This window comes from Urocitellus parryii, chromosome 1, assembly GCF_045843805.1.
Source record: "Urocitellus parryii isolate mUroPar1 chromosome 1, mUroPar1.hap1, whole genome shotgun sequence".
Lineage (NCBI taxonomy): Eukaryota > Metazoa > Chordata > Mammalia > Rodentia > Sciuridae > Urocitellus > Urocitellus parryii.
Window position 1 is genome coordinate 175,860,105 of NC_135531.1, and position 26,227 is coordinate 175,886,331.

The window sequence follows — 26,227 nt, forward strand, 5'->3', positions numbered from 1 at the left end:
AAGTGTATCAAAAAAAAAAACAGAATATTTAAATTGGAAAAAATCAGTTTATTATCTGATTACATTTTAATTAGTGCCCTTAACCTAAGTCTCAAGAGCTAAAAATTAATGTTCTTAGCTTGTAACACGTAACAACTCACTCAAAAGATGAAGACTCAGAAAAGCCTTCTTTAAAAAACATTCTCTCTGTGTCTCTCTTTCACACACACACACACACACACACACACAGACACACACTCTGCAAGTAATACATCTAACAACTTATGTCTTGATTTGTTACCAAAGTAAATTTTATACTGAATACTGAAAATGGATGAAAGTTCAATCACTGAATTGAATCAAATAAGTAATCTTAAATAGAATGAGGATAATTCCCTCTAGTATGTACTTGTCCTGTGTGACTGAAATCACCATCATAAACTAATGCCTTTTAGTCAAACAGATTGTCCAAAATTAAAAATAATGACTATGCCAAAATAACCAATGAAGAACAAAATGTAAAGATGAAAACATTTTCTAATAACACATTTCCTTTCCCCCCTCCCTGTCCCTCAAATTTCTTGTGAAATCTTTATAGTCAGGTTTACTGGATAAACTTCCAAATAGCTATTTTACCAGTGCCTTGTTATTCTTTTCTTTTCTTTTTTTAAAATTTTGCTTGATATCTTTACAACTAGCAAAGTTATTTCTATCTAATAGTCACAATATGGCCTGGAGTATATATTTTTGAAAAGTAAGTTCTCCCCTTTATGGAGATTAGATTTTCCTACTGGTGATCACTGATGTATTTATTTATTTTTTTAAAAAAAGTGTATTTTGATAGAGTTATTGATACAGTTAATGTTTACCACAAGCATGATAATTCGTGTTTTAGGAATTGACAAGGCTGCAGCACCACCTTTACCATTCTACAATAGCCCTGTCAGCTGTCAGGTTAGTTCTTGCACTGAATAACTTAGACAAGAAGAGAATCAATCCTTAGATAAGGATACCTAACTCCAGGCTATCCTGCACCACTCTCCATATTCTCAGTTCTTTGCTCTGGGACTGCATCACAACACTTGTGTTGAATTCAACAACATCTGGACTCCTTCCTGACTTTTCTCCACTGAGCAATCTCCAGAAGCCTGTAGCTGAGACTGAAGGGCTGCTTATGGTCCATCTGCCTACTGCATATCCTTCCTAGTACCCAAGGGAAAGCCTTGGAGGAACCATTTCCTACTGGGTCAGGATGACATTAGTGAACTTTCTCTATTGTACTCACAGATATTTCACTTCCAAAGAGCTATGCTGACTCTTTGATTTATATTCTTGCTCCAGGCTCCCAGAAATATGCTATGAAGTTAGTTCCCTTCAGTCAGGGGTTTTGGTGGGGTTGGCTTCTTACTCTCTTTTCCTGGTCTCTTTCCTCAGCCTTTAAAGTATGTTTGGCACATGGTAGATGCCCAATAAACACACTTTGGGAGAAGGTTATGTTGATCTGAAGAACTTAAAATCTAAAGGGTTTTCTACATGTTTCCAGGATTTTTTTTTCTTCTTCTAAGTATCAGGTTATCATTAAGGACATTTTTAGCCAATCTTTAGGAATTTCACTGGCATTAACTAGGAAGCTAGCCATCTGGGAAATCCAGGAGAGAGGCTAAAGAATGTCCACTGCCCCAAATCAGGAGGGGCGGGAGCTCAGGTCTTTATCTGGGACCACCCTCCTAGATCCTGACAGGTGTTGCACGCTACCAGTGGGGCTCCAAGCCCCTGTCTCCGGTTGCCCCCTGCCTTCTAGGAGCACCAGAGCATGCCCAGTGGCAGCTCTGGAGCCACCAAGGGCTTTGCACGGGCTCACTCCGCTTCTCCGGGTTTTAGTAGGAACCCGCGGGGTGGGGGGGGGCGGAGGGGCTAGGGGAGCCCGCAGAGCCCGGCAGCCTAGGCTGCACGAGTGGGGAGCTCGCGCTCCGCACAGGGCTTTCTCCCGCGTTGCGGTTGCTCGGGAGATGCTGGAGCGCAGCGCTGGGCTGCTCCACCTGGCGCGCTGAGCCAGGCGCTGGGGGCCCCCGAGGGCGGGCTGCTTTGAGGGAGGGGGAAGCGGACTGCGGTAGAATGCAAGAAGGGCTCCTCCGGCGCTGCGAGACATCGCTCCAGCGCGGTCAGGTGCTGGAAGCCAGCCGCTCGCCGCTCCACTAACTTGCCACTTGGTAGTGTCTGGTCTCTACGCTTTCCGGTGGTGGGGGGCGGGGGGAGTGGGGAGTTAGAGGGTCTGCGGTAGCCTAAAGAGGGATCCTGCAAGGGGAAGCCTGCCTGCTGCCGCTCTTCTCCCCCTCCCCATCACTCCCCTCCCCCCAACCCCATCGCTGCCGCTTTCCCTTCCGCCAATTCGGAGAGCGACGGGCGCCTGTGACATGCGATCGCTGCCAAGTGACGGTCCCTGAGTCTGAAGCGCCCGCAAGGAAGTGAGCTCCAAAGCGGGCCGCCGGCGATGACAGCCATGAAGCAGGAGCAGCAGCCCACCCCGGGGACGAGGACAAGCCAGGCGCAGCCGGTGGACCAGGTGAGAGTTGGCAGCTGGGACCAGGCCCTCCCAGGAGGGGTGGCTTCAGTCCGCGCTCCCCCCTCCTCTCCTCCAAGGCTTGGCTCCCACGCCTCCCTCTCCCCACCCTCCCCCCGCCCCAGTTCCAGGCTCTCCTCTGCTCATCCATGGACTCAGCAGGAAGTTAGCGCTTCTGAGTGCGCTTTGGGGCCCGGCGAGAGGATGCGCAAGGTGGAGAGCCGCGGGGAAGGGGGAAGAGAGGTAAAGGCTGGGGGTGCCCTGGGGATCCTCTGCGGGCGGTCCACCATGGGAGGGAGAGGTGGACCGGTCCATTGGAATCAGGATTCTTGGCTTCTATTAACACACGCTGAATGAATCTGCCGCGCTCCGGGAGAAGACCACTTGCAGGGTTCGAGCCCGGTCTTGCTGTAGCCCAAACGCGCACTGGTCAAAGCGACCCAAGTAGCAAATGACCTTTAGGCTGACAGAGTTTTTTTTTTTTTTTCTTTCCTTTGTATATTCTTTTGAAAAGACAGCGACTGGGGTCGTGGGGGAGACTGGATGGGAGAAGAGGGTGTACCCAGCATCTGTAGTCTGCTGAGTAGAACCGGGCTTGGGGACCAGAAAGGCATTTATCATTAATGGGAGCCGGGAAGGCACTGACTAGTGATTTCTTGGGTCCAGACGTGTTGTGTCTGCAGAGATGAGGTGCCTTGTGTTGGCTGAGGGTTATTTCTGTCCCTTTTCAGTCCCTCCACACCCACCACCCCTTTTTGTTTCCATTTTAGGGATCTGAAACATAAGAGTATGGTGGATCCCCATCTCGTCTCTTTTCCTGAATTGGGGGTGATTCAGGAGTTCAGTGACGCTTTTTCCCAAAGTTGGAAGGTCGGGAGCGCTGAGATGCTTTGGCTAGGAGAGGGGAGGCTATGATGAGCCCACTGAAGGTGCGGTCACGTTAACATCAATTAGAATTGGACAGAGAAAGCCGCGCTTAGGTCAGCGCAGAACTAAGGAGCTGGAGGACCCAGGCAGGCATTGGAGTACCAGAGACAGGGCTCTTTGCCCGGAGCGCACTGTCAAGGGCTGCTGGAGGCGTTCCCGGCAGAGACACTCCCAGTTCATCACCAGAAGTGGGGTGCCAGGGGGTGCAAACAGCTAGACTTCAGCAGCAGCTGGGTTCTTCCTGTATTCTAAGCACTGAAGAGCATGTTAAGGGAGCTGTCCAAATCGCGCAGGAGTGGCGGCAAGGCAGAGGAAGCAATGCCAGGAATGCTGTTATTAATATTCCAGTCTTGGTCATCTCTCCTGGCTTGTGGTCTCTTTTCTCCCCTTTCCTCCCCTTCTCATTTCCCTCACATATGTTTCACACAGGTGGTGGAGATTATTCAATGCCTTAAAGATCCCTCTCGGTTTATGTGGTTGAATGTTTCAGTTTTTACAAAGTGTTTATGTTCTTGAACGTTCTCTTTGCTCCATATCCTTAGATAAGTGTGAAAATATTAAAACATTGTATCATAATGTTTCTTCCTCTTACAGCACCCCCCCATCCTGGCACACATTACAATATAAAAACTGGTTAGCTGATGCATAAAAATAATTTCAGTAGAGTAGCATGGGTCCTCTTTCAGGCTGACAGCCTTAAATTTCATTAACAAGCCACTGAGCCTCTCTACTGCTCTTGGAATGATGCTACCAATAAGAACGATTAGTCAGGTGAGAGTCCCCACATGAAATCTTTGCTCACTAACCTGTGACACCAGCTGGTTACTTGAGGTGCTGCAAACAGTTCAGTGATGGAGGTGGGGAGGAAGAGGCAAAGCAGAGCACACAGAAGCTGTGAATGTATATGTAAATAGTGGACACGTTGTGTATGCACAGGAAATCCTTTTGTCACTACTAATCTGTTACTTAAAATTCACAGGATAAGATAGGTTCAAGCTTGAATCCATTTTCCTTGTTAGTATGCACATTTTTATGGCCACTTCAAATATTCAGGGAGTGGCCATCTGCATAAATCCTGTTTTAATTGAGCATTTTAAAGTGATTTTTTTCTGAGTGTCTACATGATTTCAATATGTCAGAGGTATGCATTTTAAATTTGTTAAAATTCAAGAGATAGATTTTGCCAAGGAAAGAAAGTCCCACAGAAATATACAAAGGAGTATCCCTGAGAGACTTTTTTCAAAATTCCTAGGAAATTGTTATGTCTAGGATATTCTTTTGTCCAAAAATTGACATGTGAAATGATCATCATATAATGTAGATGTTTGCTGTGAATACTTAAACCACTTTTTGTTAGGCTCACTAAGATTTTATGAACAGAATTAGTCATTATGGTTTAATTCTGCAATTGCCACACAACTTTCATGCATTACTAGATACAATCCCTCTCCAAAAATATGATTAATTTTGCTAGCTTCTATGATAATTAAAAAGAATATTCACAAAGTTAATTTAAGATGTACCTTTATGAAATTATACCTAGTGGTTAAACAGGGGGCATGCTTCAGCTAATCATTCACTATGTATTGATTTGGAATGATTTAAACTTTTGAATGTTGCCAAAAAAGTCTTTCAGTTTCCATGATAGAGATTTTTATAAACCTCAAAAAATGCCTTGCCTGGAGGCCATCAAATACCATTTAGCACAATGGAAATCCATAGTATTTTTTTAAGCAAAAATGATTATGAGTCATAGAATTTGTTTACTGTTATACTTCTACAGGAGGCTTGGCCTCCTGTTTCATCTTATCTGTTCCCTCTATCACAGGGTACCATGATCAGAGACTCCTGTGCCCAGAAATCTGCCTGGGTTTTTAAATATTCTCTTAATGTTCTGAACTACTAAATATTCTCTTAACATTCTGAACTCTTAGAAAGAATTTGGTCATGTTAGTAATCTTTCTCTTAGAGTTTCATTGATTAAACAAATGGTTACAACAGTTATTTTCATGGTTTTTATAATATTCTACTTTTATTAAATATCTAAAAATAAATGCTTTGACATAGGCAGCTGCAGTCATTTCCACTTAACACAATCAATACCTCACTTTACACTGAGGAATCCAAAAATCTTAAATGACTAGTTGTAATTTATTATTTGAAAACAATCACCTCCTGAATGTTTGTCATGTGTAGACTACTGTTCTTGGGGTTAGATAAGAAAACATTTATTGAATGCAATTTTCTTTTTGAGTCTCAGATCAACTTTTTGAGGCACAGCCTGTTGCTATTTCCATTATAAAAATAAGAATAGAGAAGATTATAGAAATCAAGCAGTTTGACCAAACTTATCTTCAGAAGTGATGGAGGTCATGGAAGTAGACTTAAGAGCTCCTTTAAGTCTGAAGCCTCATCTCCTATTTTCTACACAATCACTGACTAACATATTCCTATTATAGGAAGAGAGACTATTTGCACAATCTGAAAATTGTACATCAGTGTGTGTGTGTGTGTGCCCATTACCTTCAATGGAAAATGGATAAAGAATTTGTTTAAATCTTCAACTGTAAGTGTAAATGATAGCTTTTGAAAATTTAGTCAAGTACTTTATTAATTTTAAAGTTAATATCTTCTCTATTGATCTAAACAATAAAAAATGAATTATATCGATTCTCATAAGCATCTAGGAAGTTTTTAGAAAAGTTTTTTAGTCTTTGTGTCACTTGCCTCTGGGGATGATGAGATTCTCAAGGTTTGTTAATAGAATACATTATTTTTAGTCAGGAGAGCAACTTTAGAATTTGCTCATATTTCCACCAGGTGGCAGCCTTCTGCTGAATCCAATGGGGGAAAATATTGCCTAAAATACTTGGCTTGTCATCTCAGCTCCAAAAACAAAACAAAAACAAAACAATACACCCCATACACAGAAATAAAAAACAAAAACAAACAAAATGGAAGGAGCCCTATTTTCTAAAATATTTAAATATTTTTTAAAGAAATGGTTTGCCTCCAAAGGTAGCATTGGTTATGCTTTTTCTTTCTTTCTTTCTTTCTTTCTTTCTTTCTTTCTTTCTTTCTTTCTTTCTTTCTTTCTTTTAAATAATTTTGGCAGAAAATCAATCTCTTACAATTCAGCATGTGGCAGCCTCTTCATGAATTAACCTATGGTCAGAACTGTGATAACATAAAATGGGTAAAATGCCTTCTGGAAAATATCTCTTGTACTTTTGACTCTTAAATATTATGAATAAAAAATGTTTCAATGTAGAAATTGGTATTCAGTGTTTTTACTTTAGCTTTGGTCAACCCGACCAGATTCAAATTTTCAAATGTATGCTTTAAAAAACAATTGCAGAAAGTTTATTCTTCTGTGTTCACTTGCTAATGTGTAAACATGTCATAAGTTAGTCAAATAAGCTATTATTTTTCACATGGATCCTTGAGAATAAGTTTCATAAATCATCTGAAAAAGCTATTTGATAGAAGATTTATAACTTTGCTTCTAATCTTTCAATATTTAAAATATAAGTATCTAATGGGGATACAGATTTATATATTTTGTTAGAATTATAATTTCAGTTTAATAATGTCTTGTTTTATACTTTTAAAATAACATGATATTAACTATGTAATATAGTATATAGTATATAATATAAATATTTTTATGAAAAAATTTTATCTACTGAGTTAAGAATATACCACAAAATATTGCTTGTTGGGAAATATCTAATATGTATAAATATATCTATTCTTAATTTCAGGGACTGAACAAACTGCACATTTAAAAAAGATTAAATTATATAAAAACAAGTTAAAGAAAATTGTTATTAATAATTAATAATAATGTGTTATTAAATATTAATGCTGCTTTATCTTATGAAGCATAATTTCCTTGAAAAGGAAACATTCAAACTAAAATTCTCCCTGTCTGGTAAAAAAGTAAAGCTCTTTGAAAATTTCAGTTTCTTGGATGATTTATGATTATAGAATATTTGAAGTTATAGTAGGTATAAGCATATTTAATTTATTTACAGTGCATAGAGTACTAGAATGTGTTTTATACCAACAACCACACATGTTTATTTAACATTAACTATGAGTTATGCACTGGAATTCATGGATCCAAGTTCATATACATTCCAGCTCCATGAGGACCCACTGTGTTTTTTTGGGCAGGGTAACTCAATTTCTCCATTTCATCCATGAATAGAGGTGACTAGAGGTCCTTTGCATGCTTGTTATAAGGACTGAGATAGCATGTAAGTTTTAAATAATATCTTATACTAAATCTTCACCTTAAATATACACTCTGGGAATAAGAATCTTTTTACTAAAAAAAAAAAACAAAAAAAAAAAAAGGAGGATCAGTAAACCACAGATAGCTAGTACATTGTTACAGATAATCACATTTTTCAGTACACATATTTGTTAGATTACACATGAATTTGTGCATACATGTAAATATTATATTAATAGATTTGGACATCGGGTCTAAATTTGGGAGATATTCACACTTCAAAACATTTTTTTTTCCATCTCAGTAGCCATTTAGTCAAAACTTACTTCTTCACCATCCCATTCAGTGCAGGACAAGACTGAAAGTAAACTTTGGCTGATTCTCACTAACAGTTGAACTAGCTTCTAAATAGGTTGCCTCTTGTTCCCAATGCATTCACCTGATAAGATAATTGATCTGAGAAATAAAATACTTGAAGAGAAAAGGGATGTGATTTATAGAACTATGTCAAGGGATGGATTTTGGTCAGTGTAGCAAGAATGTGTATAGAAATGGAGATCTCAAGACTCCAGGATCTGACCAGCTATTGTCATTGGTGGTGGGAGAATTGGACTAAGCATTGCCACCATATATTTTCATACTTGCTAAGGGACTTTATGCATGTCCTAATCAAGTTCATGTGCTATTGAACATTATAATGGGGACATATGCTAAGACATGCTTTAACCCAGAAAGTTCAAATCTTTTTTCCATCTGAAGACCTGCATAGGGTCCAAAATGGGTCAAGGAATGTAAACTTCCCCACAAATGCACTGCCTCATGTTGTTATCAATGTTTCTTCCCTGAGTTTATGCTGCCCCTCCTCTAGAAGTCAAATAGCTTAGTCCTGATTATTTCCAGCACACTGTTGTTTAAAAGTTTTTATTGATCTGATTAACATTTTTTTTTTCCAACAATGAATCTCTATGTGCATTTTCCTGTCTGGAGAGCACCTGTTCTTTAAGACTTTTGAACTGGTCATCTACCATCCCCATAACAGCTAGATGCTCTTATCACCTATTACATATTAGCTGAAGGAATGCTTGTCATCTCCAAGATGGCAGAGAGGCGTCTGGGAAGGGGAGATCAGTGAAAAGAATGGGGCAATTAGGAGAAAGCTTTCCTATTGTATATTCATTGTTGTCAAGTCATCCCCAAGTGTCAGAATTTCAGACAGGCCCATACATAAATTATAATGTGACAATAAATAGAGGCAACTCAGTTTCATTGGACACTGAAAAAAAATAAATGCTCTATTAGGAACTGTTTTGTTTTAGGAATTATTGTCCACAGTTCTTTATTACGACTTCTATGTAATAAAATTTTTATCTTATTTTTATCATAAAATATTTGGAAAACCTTAAGATGTTAATTTTATCCAGCATTAAGGTGATATGCCTGTTTCATTAATCAAAATGGTATGTTCTGCAACATTTTTGGAATTGCCAAATGATTTTCAGTTTAAGTTGTTTTTGGGGGGCGGTCAACTTGATGTAGGATTGCGAACAGAGAGAAACAGATTTCAGGCTGCATCCTTCACCTACCATTAACTATGCAACTGTAGCCCCTCAGAAATTCTTGAAATGGTGAAAATGTTGTAATGGTTAGCACAGGAAGTGTGAATGGTTTGTATAGCATCTGCCCAAAGCAGAAATTGGATAGGTATTTTATGGTAATGCTACTGCTCTTCTACATCTTTGGAGGAGATCATTTCATTTTTTGAAGGGCAGTTTTGCATTTATGTTATTGAAATTGCTGAATAAATATGAGTGTACACCTTTAAGAAATGTACAGGCAACATAATACATGAGTATAATAAGTATATAATCAATATACATACATATTATATGATATTGAGTTGATGTATATGTACTTAGTATCTAAATACATGAAGTATTTTACAGTTAGATTATCACAGGACATTAGATAAAAATCTGTTGTGGTAACTTGACCGATTTCTGCTATTTTTAAACAACCTGTTTCCCCAAAGGCCTTAGAATCTTTTCTGAAGTATTCCTGGTTTAAAATTCTCTTTCCAGAAGTTTGATTCCCAGAAATGATTGACATAGAAATTCTTTGCATATGGGAACTGGTGATATATTGACTTGAAATTCAAGGAAAGTTATTTGAATGTATAATCAACACAGACTTTTACATTTGGAAATGCTCTCCAGACAAGCTGTGTATTGTCTGACTTTACTATTATTGTAATTTATCTTGCTTATCGATTTTCCTGGGTTAGGACAAAAACCTATGTATCAAATTGCAAGACAGCAAATGAAGAAAAGTGAGGGAAAAAGCCATTTTTATGATCTTTATCCCCACCCTTTTTTTTGAGAGCTAAATGAAGATTCAGTTTCTTATTTCATCTAAGGGTCTCCTCTCTGAAAACAGCAATGCGACAAAACTGAATTATATAATTGGGAACTTGAATGGCAGGCTCTCTCTTGATTTATTTTCAAATAATGGACCAGAGAGACTACTTGAAGTTGCATTAATAATGCTTGTTCAGGAAGCAGTAGGCCTTTCTTGTTACTGGAACATGAGTTTACTTTGGGTGTAAGGAACTGAGTGAGTGAAAACCTTGATACTCATGGCTCTGCTAATCACTTTGTGCTGCCAGGAATGGTTTAATCTAAGTAAATGAATGCAAGAAATGACCACTTTTTATTTTACATGTTTTGAAACAAGTGCTGGAAGTCTTTTTTTTTTTTTTTCATAAAGCAGCCTTTTAATTCAATGCTTCACAAAACTTGCCTAATAACTTCTTCTCCCTTAGAAACAATTGAAGATTAGGCACCAAGGCAACCTTCAATCAAATTGAGCTAAAATATATACCCTTTTGAGAGGAAAAAAAAAACCAACCTGAATTTCATGAAGAATTTCTCCAATTTAGAAATAGATCATTTGTTTGACTATTTTACTCTATAATTTAAATTTTCTGTGATTTCGGTGATCTATGAATTTCTGAAAAGATTTTTTTTTAATCTACCAATTAGCTTCTAGGGATTCTGAAGGAAAAAGATTGCACATACCACTTGTTTCCTTTTTTAGAGTACTAAAGTACATAAGGCTTAAGAAATAAAGTGAGTATGTTTTCACGCATCCAGCATTTAAGGGTTATTTCTTTTCTTTTTTTTTATTATTGGTCTTTCAAAATATTACATAGTTCTTAATACATCCTATACACAGTTTGGTTCAAGTGGGTTATGAACTCCCAATTTTACCCCGGATACAGATTGCTGAATCACATCAGTTACCCTTCCATTGATTGACATATTGCCTTTCTAGTGTCTGATGTATTCTGCTGTCTGTCCTATAGAAAATAGAAAATAAGGGTTATTTCTTTTCTCTGATCGTAGGGATTGTGTGTATTCTACTTCTTGACAATCAAATTGGTGGTGATAGGTGTGTGTGATTTGAACCTGGAATTGAAGTGGAAGTACTTCATCCTTCTTCAAAATCTATGGAGTTTGATTTTCATTGCTCTAAATGAGGCTTACATAATGTTAGTGTCACTGTGGCATTGAGTGGTCTCTTCTCCTACTGCTTACAGATTTCCTTTTTGCTCACAGAGTTGGTCTCAAAAGGGTTCTTCTGGTTCTGTCATTTTCCTTTGCATTGGTTGTGTCTGCCATCTCCAAGTTTAAATTCAGTTCCTCCCATTTCTTCACGTCTCTGAAAGCCATTATCTTTCCAAAACTTGATTTCCTGACTTGTAGAATGAATACCTCGATATCAGTACCAGCCTCACTTTTCTGAATTACCCCCTTCAAATAGCCAAAACATTATAAATTATGACAACATTTTGAGAAATTACTCTGTCCCCAGAATCTAACATCTCTGTTTTGAGATCTGGAAACAGACAATGGAAAAGCAAAGTGACCGGTCTAAGGTCACACCATTGGTTGGGTTGGAGGCTCAACTTCATTCTGGGTATGTGATAGTCAGCTTTTCATATTTGTGACCAAAATATCAAAAGAGAACAAACTTAGAGGATGGAAAAGTTTATTTTGCCTCATGGTTTCAAAGTTTAATCCATGGTGAACTGACTCCATTGCTCTGTGCCTGAGGTCAGGCAGAATGGCATGGCAGAAGGGTGTGACAGAGGAAGGTTGCTCACCTCATGGCATCCAAAAAGCAGAGGTACAAATGGGAAAGGGCTGCAGGGACAGATGAACTTTTGTATAGTGCAGCCAAAATGATCCCCATCCTCCATCCACGCACCCCTCCTGCCTACAGTTATCACCTGGTTAATTCATTCGAATTAGTATATATTGATTAGGTTAAGGTTCTTGCAATTTGATCATTTTACCCTTCAATATTCCTGCATTCATATTCAAAGGTGGATTTTGGGTGCTACTTCATATCCAAACCATAAGAGGATATTTTCACATATGACCATTGCTCATGTAGCATAATTCCAGATTCAGCTGCCAATATAACCTTCGATGGTGTCATGGTGACACATCTGCCTCTCTTAGCATTTGACATCAGTTTAAATATACATATGCCTACACGCTTATAGTTTTAAGTACAGAAGCCAAACTCATTTGACATTTCTTCATATTTCCTTTGTGATATGTTAGTCCTAGGCCAGTTGTTCTTGGACTTTAAACACTTACCACAAGACTAAAGACTATGAAGTCATAGTCTTGACTATGCATATACATGTTCTTCACTGTGCTGTGACAAGAAATCACCTCACAGCCATGAAGTCATTTTGAAAATAAACTAGGAGATCCACTGCTCCAAGGAAAGGACAGTGCCTCTCTCTGCACAAGCAGAAGCTGTCTTTCTTCGGCTTCCCCTTGCTGCAGTATGAATGAAATCCCCCTGATCTTCACATTCCAGACAGAACTGTAATCATACCAAATTCCAAGGCCAGACTTGAGAAACATTTATATGCTAAATAAATAAATTTATGTGATGATGATTTGAATCACACAGAATTTTTTTTTTTCTATTAGAAGAAACTGGGACCACCAATTCATTTCACTCATGAGATGGAATTTAACCATGGAATTTAACTCAACCTTAAATCCTAGATCCTTGATTTTTTTAGTTTAAGCAATGTACCCAAGTTTTTTTTTCTAAATATGTTACTTCATCTGTAAGTAGAATAATATTTACCTTGCAGTATTGTTGTGCAGGTCAGCAATGAGATAGGTTATTATTTAGGTTGCTGCTGAAAAATGGTATGCTTATTATTTGACTATTAAAATGTGTTGGATCACTGTACCAGACATGTGTCATGTGATGGAAAATCAGACTATGTTAAATGTTGAGGTTCCCAGAAGTTGGGAATCCTAGCATTAAAGCAGCTTTTTCCATTGCTTTGACTAAATCAGGAACTTAAGGTTGCCTTTAATATTGAGCTCCTGTTTTTATTGATATGGAGATTATATGGAGTCATCCTGGCTCTAAAGCAAACATGGATTAGGAGTTGGTTAAGAAAATGTATGACATCCGTTTTTATATTCCTTATAAATGCAAAGAAGTCAACAACATTTGGATTTTGAAGATGAAGAACTGAATATGCATTTAATTTCCTGAATTTGTTACTTCCTTTCCCTATCTCATGGTTAAATTCCATCTCATGCTTATAATATATTTTGTATTCGGAGTGCCGCTTCATTCCTTCTCAGAGCTACAGTCCTTGAGCTGTAACAGCGAATCCAAAAAAACTAATATGGAATCACAGATGGTGCAAATATTTGAAAATAGGTAAATACAATCTAGGATTAGCTGCTTGGGCTCAAAAATGTCAGCTTCACATTGCTTATTGGTCACACAAGGCAATTCTAGTTAAGGAAAACCCAGGGCAAAAGCATCATGATAGAAAATTGCTGGTTTGGAGTTGTACCACATAACAAGCCCATAATTGTTATATAAACCTCAAAATGAGTCACTCTGTAACAAGGAAAAGGTATTTCAGAGAGGTCACAAAGCACCAAGAGGTTATACAGGGGATAAAAAATTAAGCAGATATCATAACAGTACTGTACCATCTGCTGGCTTCCATTTAAAGCCAATTTTTAGGGAAAAATACCCATTCATATGGATATGCTTTAGGTAAGAACATATTAAATGGCTTAAGCATCCAAAGCAACAGTCAAATTGCCAGCATGAAATCTACAGTGGTAATTATTAGTAATGGGTAAGATATGCTCCTCAATTTCTGTCTCTGAAAGTTTTAAAGAGTAGAATCTAATTCTTATTTAGTTTTCCCTTTTTAAGAAATGAATACTCGTTAAAAGAATCTTAGAACTGACCATGTGATTCAGTTGGTATACTGGAAAGACAATTAAGAATTTGAGTATAACACAAAAGTATGACACACAAAAGTTTGAGTATGACTCAAATCAGACCACTGATAAATTTGAGGGATTAGAAACCAGAGCTCCTATCTCCTAGATTAAGAGGTGATAGAAGGAGCCTCACTCAATTATCAGAATTATAGAAATGATTTTTTTATGATGATTGATGACAATAAATGGTGATGAAGGTTAAAGTGGGGAGTTTTTAGCTGGATTAAGGTTTCTTTTGTTTTAATTTAGTTTTTATTTCTGGGTAGTAGGTTTATCAAGACTCCATCTTCTTAAGTAAATTCTATCTGGTAGAAAAAATGTTAACCATGTTATGGTTTGGGTGATGTCTAGATTTTTGTTTCTCAGATGAAGCAGTAGAGATTTTGGAAGACTTGCTCTAGATCAGATATGAAGGTCTATAAGACAGTACTGATCATGTTGAAGTATATGGCTGTAAGGGAAAACACATGCTTCTTATATAACTACATAGTGAACATATGTCAAGGGTTTAATTAATGAAAGAACTTGCAAGATGGTAAAGCTGGTTCAAAATGTATTGGAGAAAGGCAGTTTTATATAATCAGTGAGGAAATGAATGACTTAAAGTTTTCAAATTATGTACAAAACAGGTTAATATCAAAAGAGCATCTAAATCATAAACTTTGTGATTTTCAAATTTAGAGCAGGCGATATTTTTCTTTGCAACTCACCTGTCTTTACAATTAGTATGTAACTTTAGGGCTGGGGATGTGGCTCAAGCGGTAGCTCGCTCGCCTGGCGTGCATGCGGCCCGGGTTCCATCCTCATCCTCAGCACCACATACAAACAAAGATGTTGTGTCCAACAATAACTAAAAGAAATAAATATTAAAAAAGTTCTCTCTCTCTCTCTCTCTCTCCTCTCTCTTTTAAAAAAAGTATCTAACTTTACATAGTCTTGAGCCTGTAAAATAATAAATAGTAAGTCAAAGAAAGGTTGATTCTTTTACAATTATATAATCTTTGCATATGTTGATAGCTAGTGCCCTAATCTGATAATGAAAAGATGGACTTATAGTCATACTTTAATTTCATCTGCACTTTTCAAAAATGTTTCTTAACTTTCCCAACCTCAGAAAATGGTGCAATATAAGCCTTTACTTGGTGTCACAGCCAACTTCTTAAGCAATTTGATCAAAGCTCTCTACAAGCCCTATGGAGCTTCCAATGTCAGATTTGATTCACCAGCAGTGAGGTCTTGGAATGCAGCCAGTCAGCCAACACTACTTGTAGGTCCCTCCCAACAAATTGGTCCAGGTGTCTTTGAAGGATAGAGGAGAACAATTTGGTAATCTCAAATAGCTCTTCTGTGGAGAAAATGAGATAAGATAATTGCATTCAAGAAAGTGAAAAGCCATTTTTTGAGGATTTAGCAAAAAAAGACCCAGATCAAATTCTATATTGGTATTGTCCCTAGAGATGGCTGCTTTCAGAACTGCTCTTAGGTAGAGAGAGATAAGCCATCCATGTGGTCTGATGTAAGATATATCATAAATTTTCTTTCCCTTGTCACTTACTTCCCTGACCGCCATTATTCCACCTGAAAAATAGCTCTTCTCATCCATCTGCGTGTAGCTGGAATTCTACCATGACTTCCTCTGTTCCTTTAACTTAAGAGTCACTTAGCAGCTTGTATCTAGTTTATATTTATTTGTCTCTCCATGATTGCCTGATATACTGTCTTCAGAACTGATGTTTAGAATCAAGAAAAATGAGGGCTTATGAATGAAAGACATGGGGCCAAAAGCAAATAAACACTGAAATGGGACAGACCATCTGAGTTCTACTCAGGAGTTGATTTTTACATTTTATTTACTTTTAATCAATTTAAAATAGCTGCATGTTTCTAGTGGCTACCAAATTAGAGAATCATTATTAGGCTATTGCTTTTTAAACGTGAGTGGTACATATCAATCACTTAAGGATATTGATGAAAACCAGATTTGAATCCTGTGAATCTGGGTCAGGTGGGGTCCAAGATTCTGCATTTATAACATGGGTCCACATGATTTCTAGTGTGTGGACCCCACTTTGAGTGGTATGTCTTTATTTCTCAGCAGAATAATTATTTCTGATTTTATGACTTTGGTCAGACTGATCTATGTCATAGAAGATGAGTCTGAAGGGTCTGTAGCAAAATTATTCACACTTATAATTATTCTAGTTGTAAAGGGAAAGGAATTCTAGTGATAAATTTGTTGATATTTTATCATTTTTGATGATAGCTAAAAAATTTTGAGTCTATTGTATTTATTTATATCATGCAGTTGTCAAGTGTGTAAATTTCATTTAATCCTTCCCATAACCTTATGTAATAAATAGTATTTTTATTTCAGTTTTGCAGATGAGCAACTGAAGTTAAGAGATTCCCAAGATAATAGGGATAGGAAATGGAGAAGTTATTGTTTGGTCACATATAATCATATATGTCACATATATGTCACCAATAACTTTTCATTATTAAATTAAGGCCAGAGATTTGTTGCTTGTAATGGATCAATAAATTATATTTGACTAAGCATTGTAAATAAAAGCAAAAAAATAGACAATGGAATCAATCAAGCTAAGAAGACTCTGCACAGCAAAAGAAACACTCAACAGAGTGAAAAGTGAACCTACAGGATGGGAAATCTACTTGCAAACTATTCATCTATAAGGAATTAACATTGAGAATATATATAAAAAAACTTTAAAAATTTAATAACAAAAGATCCAATTAAAAATGGGCTAGGATATGAATAGTCACTTCTCCAAAGAAGAAATTCCAATGACCAACAGATTAACAAAAAAATGGTCAGCTTCATTTGCCCCTAGAAAAATGTAGATCAAACCCACAATGAGATAGCATATTACACATTTAGAATGACTTTAATCAAAAAGAAAAAAAAACATATATAAGAAAATCTGGTGGAAGAAATGGATCTCTTATACTCTCTTGGTAAAGATGTAAATTAGTATAGCTACTATGGAAAAGCACATAGATTATTACTTATAAACTAAGTTAGACCTACCAAAGGATACAGCTATCCTTCATGTGTTATCTCCAAAGAAAACAAAATTAGCATTATCAAAAAGAGACTCCCATAAGTCCAAGTTTGTTATTATACTATAAATAATAGCTAAGATATGGAATCATCATAGATGCCCATCAACTGAGGAATAAGTAACGATAATGTAGTATATATGTACAAAAGAGTCTTACTCAGCCATGAAAATAATGATATCATTTATTTTTAATTTTTAAAATTTGTTCTAATTAGTTATACATGAAAGTAGAATGCATTTGGACACATTGTACACAAATGGAGCTCAACTTCTCATTCCTCTGGCTGTACATGGTGCAGAGTGACACTGGTAGTATAGTCATACATGTATGTATATAGGGTAATAAAGTCCATCTCATTCCACTGTCCTTTTCAGCCCCTCATTCATCCTATCCCCCACTCCCTCTGCCTAATCCAAAGTTCCTTTGTCACCCCTCCATTATGGATCATCATCCACTTATCTGAGAGAACATTTAACCTTTGTTTTTGTGAATTTGAATTATTCAGCTCTATCCTGAAAATGCCGTAATTTGGACATCATTTTCAGTAAAATGTCAGATGCCAAAAACCAAATTTTGCATGTTTTATCATATAAGTTGAGTTAGTTAGCCTTTGGTAACCAAAAAACAAACAAACAAACAAACAAACAAAACAAAACAAAAAAAAAGCAAAACAAAAAACAAACAAACCAAAAAAAAAAAAACCTCAAAAAACAAACCCTGACAAAAACAATTTAGAGGAGGAAAATTTTATTTTGGTTCATAGTTTCAGAGATTCACTCCATTGTGGACTGACTCCATTGCTCTGGGTCAAGTTGAGGCAGAAGGTCTTGGTGGAAGGGCATGGCACCATGCTCCATTCATGGTGGCCTTGAAGCAGAGAGGAAGCAAGGGTAAGGGGCCTTAGGGAAGATGCACCCTTTCAGGGCAAGCCCCTAGTGACCCATCTCCAGCCATACCCCACTTGACTACAATTTTAAGTCAGTCTATTCAAACTCAGATGGACTGATTAGGTGACATCTCTCATAATCCAATCATTTTACCTCTGAATATTCCTGCATCAACAAAGAAGCTTTTGGGAAACACCTCACAACCAAACTATGACATATGTGAATGTTAAATAAAAGTTAATTGGAATAAATAATAGTGATTACTACAAGCTGGGAAGTGTGGGGGGCAAGAAAGAGAGAGTGGGAAGTTATATTGGGTGTCCAAATAAGTAATAAGTTCTCATTTTCTACAGAAGAGTGGGAGGTTTGTAGTTTACAATGAATATTTGTTTATTAGAAGCTTGAAGACTTCAAACACAAATTAATGCTAAGGAGATAGAAATATTAATTACCTAATGTGATAACTGCATTTTATATACGTATACTGAAATTTTACACTGTACCCATAAATATGGACATTATTACATTAATCAAAATTTGTTAACTACCTTGATTTGATCATTATACCCAGTGTAACATGTATTGAATTCTCACATAGTACCCATTAAAATAACAATTTTATCATTAAAATAATAATTGAAATATCATTTTAAAAACTAAAAAATATATTAAAAGAGGGGTTGGAGGGGAAGGGAGGGAGCATGGGGTAATTAATGATGGTGGAATGTGATGATCATTCCTATCCAAAGTACATATATGAAGACACTAATTGGTATGAGTATACTATGTATACAACCAGAGATATGAAAAATTGTGCTCTATGTATGTAATATTTAACTTTTCCACAGCTGATAGCAGTAATAGTCATGTCAGTGCTGTAGTGATAATGCTCATTAGAACTCTGTGCAGGTTAGTATTGTCATTCTCATTTCAAAGACGGGGAAAGTGAGGTGAGGTGAGGAGAGGTGTTTTCACCTAACAAGGGCTGCATGACCTCTAAGTGGTCATGAGATGATCAGAGAGTGAACTTCAACTCTCTGACTCTAGAGGCAGTTTCTCTGATGTTCAGTGCATGCCTGATGTTTGTAGGTGATATGTTGACAGCATGGGTCCCTCCATCTGCATGAGGCAAGTGCACAGGCACACAGGTGCACCAGGGCTGGTGAAAAGGTAATGAGACATAGACACCTACTTTTTCAAAAATAAACAAAGAAAATTTGTTAAAGAATCCAACTGTCAGAACACCTGTTTTTATAAAGTCTGGGTTCTTATTTTAAAAGCAACAGAAGATTATGCACTATTAAATAAATGTGTCTGGTGACTTTCATATAAAAATAAGTGAAAGAGCCTAGATAGCTTGAATATGCAAAAATTTCCCAGAAACAAAGAAAAGAAAGAAATGAAAATAATAATAATGGCTGTCTTTTAAAAGAATGGTAGAATGAGGAGTGGAGTAGCTGGGAACACTTCTGAGAGGGAGATATCCTCCTTTGTATATTTGTGTAATATTTGAGGTTTGAATTATATTAATATCTTATTCAGAAATAAAAACAAACTATATGCTTTGCTTAAGATCAGGAAGTAGAAAAAAATAGACTTAGTGAACATTGGTCACTGAACCAAACTGATAAGATACTTCTGAAAAATAAGACTTAGATCTGACATCCAGAATATTAAGAGGCTGAGGACAAAGTATGTCTTCAAATTTATTAAAACGATGAGGCCAATTTGCTGCTAAGGTTGTTTTGAGAGATAAGAGTTTTAAACTTTTCTGAATTGGAAAGTTTGTACAGATGTTTCTTCACTTACCATAAGGTTGTATCCTGATAAACCCAACGTAAGTTGAAAATATCATTCCCAAAATGCATTTTGCATTTCACCTTCCAACCATCCAAGCTCCACAACACAAGCACACTGTGGAGCACCCATTCTTTTCCCTCCTGACCAAGGAGCTGCCTGAGAGCTGCAACTGGCAACTGCTGTCCAGTTTCATAGAAGAATATCAGTCCCCATATCACTAGCCTGGGAGAAGATCAAGACTCAAAAGTCAAAACAGGTTTTCTACTGGATGTGAATCACTTTCCTACCATTATAAAGTGGAAAATTGTAGGCCAGGAAACATCTATCTATACAAACACATACATACGTATACATCTCACAGTTCTCACCAGTTTTTCATGGATATAAGATATTTTAGGGTTATTAAATCTAAGACTATTTTAAATATTGACTTCATAGAACATAACCTAAATTATACATTTTAGACAAGGAAGAATAACTTTTCTGCTTTAAAATACTCTAGGTAAATAAACTTTTCCAAGTAAACTACATTTCTGATTGAACATATGGAAGGCAGGACCCCTGCTGTCAGCATTGCCTGCAAACAGGTGCCCACTGAACAGCACACAAACTTCCTCCTGGAGCAGGCAGGTCATGGGCTCTAGAGACTAACAGCTGAAGCTCAAATCTGTTCCTCCACTTAGAGGTCATGCACCCTTAGTCACATTACTTTAAGTTTCTGCACCTCAGTTTTCTCATCTTTAAAATGAGAATGGCAGGGCTAACCTGCACACAGAGTTTTCTAATGCACATTATAATTGCAACACTGGCACGACTACTACTGCTAACCTCTTTGGAAGAGAATCAAATATTATTTATTGATTGGCCACAAGCAGCAAATCATTGGCTTCAATCTAATAAAGGGAAGAAATATATGGTTGTTGTATGCATCAGTGTATGGTACTGAAAGATAACTTGTTCATTAACTAGATTGGCTAACTTTTGTGTCTCATAACCTCTTTAAACCTCAGATCCTTGTTAACAAAACTGGAATAAAACTTCTGTCACTTGAATCTGAAATGTCCCCCATAGGCCCATATTTTAAAGGCTGACAACAAGCCTGGGGTGCTATTGGGGGTTGTTGGAACCTTTAAGAGACAGGGCCTCATGGGAAGAAGTGAAACCAGTGTGTGGGAGCACCCATGGAAGAGGATGTTGAGATCCCCCACCACTATTTCCTCTCTCCCTTTCTTTGCTTTCTGGCTACCATGACATGAGCAGCTTTGCTCTTCCACATGCTTTCTGTCATAATATGCTGCCTCACCACAGGCTCAAAAGCAAGGCAACCACTAATCATGCACTGAAACATATGAAGTTGCAAGACAAAATCAATCATTTTTCTTTTTAAGTTGATAATGTCAGGAGGTGTTTGGTTACCATGTCAACTATTGTCATTCACTTTAATGCTATGTATCTGTGTATTTGTGTGCGTGTGTGTGTAAATGTACATGCATATCTTTATACCATTGGCTTACATGTGTTAATGGGTGTCTTTCAACAAACTGAATAAAGAACAGCTTCCTCCTATCAAGCATTGAACTCAGAAATGAATGTCAGCATTTGCATATTCCAATAATTTGGAGGTAATTGATGGGCCTATCTCAGTGCACAGGTGAAGGAAAAGGGGCTATATTTTCATATTCTAAAACACAGTTCTATACCTTGTAAGATATTCATGTTAGAGGAATAAGAAGACAATATTTGAAAATTTTAACACAAAATTTAATCACAAGTACCCTATATTTCTATAATAATATAGAAGGTATTATATTTCTGCACATAAATGAAACTGCAGAGCCTAAAGCCATCTGCAAATGGATAGGATCCAGCATTATGAAAATGCTGTTTTTATATTATTATTAAGGAATATCAAGACTCTTAATATGTGATGGTGCTTGTACCTTCTGATACCTTGTGGGACTAACACAATTTGGAAAGTGGGAGGATCTTTTTTTAAGAAGAATGTACTTCACTCACCTGTCTTTTTTATTCTAAAAAGGCTGCATGTGCTGTCAGTCATAGCTGATCACCCTTCTGTGAAGAAGAAGAAGAGGATCAGTTGAGAGAGAGAAATGGAAAATCTTAATGTTTTTGGAGTACTGTTTTATTTTTCAAGAAAAATTACTTTAACAAATTACAAATTCACGGATTATCATGTCCTTCACAATTCTAGAATTAAGGAGGCTGAGAACTGTTTCAAACTCAGCAAATTTATTTGGATAAAATATTCCCCTCTGTTCTACACAGTAGTATTGAAAATTATTAACAAGTGCACCAGGAAGAAAAATAGCAATGTTGAAATGTTTTATTGATCCATTAAAGATGACCAGCTCTAACAAGACCCCAAACCACTTCACTGGAGGAATTTTTAGTTAATATCTTCTCAACAATAGGGAAAAAGAAGATTTTTTTATTTCATTTAAGATTCTGTAAAGATTACAGAGCTCTTTAAAATCAAATAACCTCTTTTCTCTGAAATTTTTAAAGAAAAATCAATTTTTTTTACAATATATCTGCTGAATTATGGCAGACATAGTTGGTAGCAGCTAATCTTTCAACACTAAGGAAAAATACTCAGTTTCCAATGCTTTTGGAAATTGAAGCTGCTGAATGGTGTTATGGTTTGGATGTGAAGTGTCCCCCAAAAGCTCACATGTGAGACAATGCAAGAAGGTCCAGAGAAGAAATGATTGGGTTGTGAGAGCCTTAACCCAATCAGTGAATCAATTGCCTGATAGGATTAATTGAGTGGTGATTGATAAGATTAACTGGTGGTGTGTGGCTGGAGGTAGTGCGGCTTTGGGGGCTTGTCTTTGGGGTATATATTTGTATCTGTCAAGTACAGTCTCTCTCTGCTTTCTGATCATCTGGTGAACTGCTTCCCTCTGTCATACTCTTCTGCCATGATGTTCAGCCTCACTTTGAGCCCCAAAGGAATGGAGCTGGCTGTCAGTGGACTGAGGAAACCTCTGAAACCATGAGCCCTTAAAGAAACGTTTCCTCCTTTACGATTGTTCTGATGAGATCTCTTAGTCATAGCAGCACAAAAGCTGACTAAAACAAATGGGAAATAGATTTTAGAGGTCAGATCCTTGATGTCCTGCTTGGATGAAGACTGAGGGCCCAGCAGGGAGGGGGGGCACTTTGATAGAAATCAAGTAGGACTTTGATAATTTCTTTCTTTTTAAAAATCTCTTTTAAGTGGCTTAGACAGAAATGTCATATGCTTTGATATCAGCAGGATTCCCTATTTTGTGTTATAAATATTGAATGAGGATGACTTAAACTAAATCTTAATGAGTTGCTGATTTCATATTCATACATACAGTCTGAGTAATGGTGCCACTTGATTTTATCATGAAGAATCAACCTTTCTATGTATCATAATCCAAGTTCTCTTAGGTTAGACCTATTACATTTGCAAATCAAAGAGGATATTTTGTCAGGTAATCTAATTACAGTGTAATACAAGATAGTATTTTTTAGGAAGTCAAGATTCCCCGGGATATTTCAGCGTGTATTTTTTTTTTTTTTTTGGTGTGCCAAGCCCTGTTTCATCAGCCACTGTCAGACTCTTATGATGTACTTAATAGATGAATTATAATTTATGCCCCTGGAAATATCTAACATTCTGTCACTAGAAATGTGCATATGCATATCGATGCCCAAGTGTATGGCCAAAGAAAGAGGAGAAAGGCAAAGAAAACCTTTCTGCTTTTTCGTCTCCATATCCATGGAGGTAAATGGGTACCATGGAAGAATTAGGAGAAATCTCAAAAATCCTTCTTTATAACTAAATTCAATCTTCCTTCCTTTTCTCTTCGTTTTCTTTATTTCGCAAAGAGCCAAGATGAAATAAGGAAGTGAGTAAAAATCTTTCTCTTCCTGAAAATGTTTCATTTAAAAAAAATCATTGCTCTTTCATTTTGTGAATCAGGAAAATTTAATAGCCATTTTATAACATTAAACACCTTTATACCAAGAACTTGCAAGGCAGATCTGTTCCTTTTATCTTAGACCCTGAAAAATCATTTTCAGACAAGCAGTTTTGGTGTGAAAATACTTAAAATGAACAACTTTCATAGTTTTTTTCCAGAAGTCACAAAGGAAAATCTGATGAACTAATATGCTTAGCTGGGGATTTTCACAGTGTTTTATCTGAGTCCATGGCCCATTACTCCCATATTTGGTGGCTTTGAATAATCATCAAGTTATTTGTTCATGATTCTGTGGGTCAGAAATTCAGGCAGGGCTTGGTGAGTAATGCTTCTACTTCAGGGTATTGGTGGGGGTCATGAGCTCTACTATATTTGATGGGCATCTGGGCTAAACTGGGAGGGCCAGGAAAGCTCACTCATGTCAAACATCTCAGAGCTCCTCACGTGTCCTTTCTTTCTTTCTACATAGGTAGCTTGGGATTCCTCATAGTATGGGTCTTAGGATGTTTTACCAGGCAGTTACCTTTCAAAATGAAACTTTCAAACAGGGAGATCGCAGATATCATAAGGACCAACTTTAGAAATTATAGAACATCTCTTTCTCTACATTTTATAGGTTAAAGCAGGACACAGGGTCAGCCCAAATCGTAAGAAATGGGAAATGATATCCTTGTTTCCATAAGAGAAGTGGTGAGGAACTGGTAAACATCTCAAATTCGCCACCATACTTAAAAAATATTATTAACCAAAACAACCAAACTGTATCTGGGTATAGGAACTATGGAGGAGCATGTAAACAATTGAAGAGTGTTTAGATATTGAAATACTATAAGGATAAAAGTGGTGCCATGATATTAGTGCTGTACTTAACTATAATCCACCACAGTTTTTCCTTTGATAAGTGAAGACTCATAATTGCTTAAAAAAAGCAACTTTTTCCTATATAATGATGTTTAAAAGGATAGAAATTTATATTTTAATTGAATATATATATATTCAATTAAATATATATATATATATTATATATTATATTATAAATATATATAAATATATATATTATATTATATTATATATATTATTATATTATATATATTATATATATTATTATATATATTATTATATATATAATATTATATATATTATTATATTATAAATATATATAAATATATATATATTATATATTATATTATAAATATATATAAATATATTATATATATATATATATAATACTCACCTTTATCTAGGTAATGGAAAGGCATATCTTTATAACACATATATAACACATATATCACAAATATATGTGTTTGGGAATAAATTTAATCTGCTGCTTGGTTGAGAACACAATGCATTCTGAATCATCTTTTAAAATCAAGGAATTTAGGACCATCTAGAGTCATTTTATGACATGAAGGGAAATATGTAGCTAGATTTCTGCAAAGGTGCACATTATACAAGGAAAGGACAACTTGTACATAGAAGCTGGTTATTATCAATATTCTTTAATTTTGAGATGGAACATGAATTCCATCACTGTGAAATCTGCATTGTCACATTTCATGCTAGAAGAAACAGCCAAGCTGGCACTGTTGGGATTCCAAAGATTTCATGTTAAGTCAAATTCTTCAGGTGGGGAGCAAAGAATCTGGGAAAAAAAGAATCTTTTCAGATTCTCAGTGGCATAATAAAATTTTCTAGGGAATATCTTTCAAATTTCTCCTGCCCTTCTTAGATATTAACATGTGCATGAAAATACCCTCTCTCAGTGTTCTCACGTTTCTAAAAAACTCTGAAGCAAACTGTAGATATGCCTTTCCATGAAGTCTGGGCTATTTATGACAAGTATCTCCTCTATTTGCTCTGGATGGAGTGAAGGATATATAACCAGAGGAGAAAGTGTGGATTACATCTCAGAAAGATGATGCCTGTATGGCAAGTTGAGGAATGACTTTCTTCTGCTCCCTACTCCTTCCTGTTGCCTGTTTTGTTTAAAATACTGCTTTGTCCTTCCATCTTCCTTCATTGTTATGGGATATAGGAATGTAGGAACCAAGATGTTTGAAGTGGTAAATTTGGCTCTACCTTCCTAAGAAGAACAGTGTGGCATGAATATACCACATGGACATTAGGCTATTGATAGTCCTTTTAGGAACATGAAAATTTATATTCACATGCTCTCCCCCCAAAATGTAAATGTGGATGTGCACACACACATTAAGGGAAAATATTACACTATTTCCTTTGGTGGTCATGTAGAACTAGTTGTGACCACATTTTAGCTCACATTCTCTTACTCAAAGCAGAAAAGACCATAAAGGGAAATTACCCCTGTTGTAATTTGATGTTATTCTATACAAAATGCCATGGAATATATATTTTTTTCATTTTGTAGAGATTGGTTCTTCCATTTACATTCTGGACTTTAT

At 36.5% G+C, this 26,227-nt stretch overlaps 1 protein-coding gene across 1 annotated transcript in view; it reads left to right on the plus strand.

Annotated features, from left to right (window-relative positions):
- The first annotated feature begins 2,470 nt into the window (after window positions 1-2,470).
- The window catches only part of Dpp10 (dipeptidyl peptidase like 10), a 608,497-nt gene continuing 584,740 nt past the window's right edge, over window positions 2,471-26,227 (plus strand). The window contains exon 1 of the mRNA XM_026397087.2: window positions 2,471-2,542. Coding sequence (XP_026252872.2) covers window positions 2,471-2,542 — 72 coding nt within the window. The remainder of the gene's footprint in view (window positions 2,543-26,227) is intronic.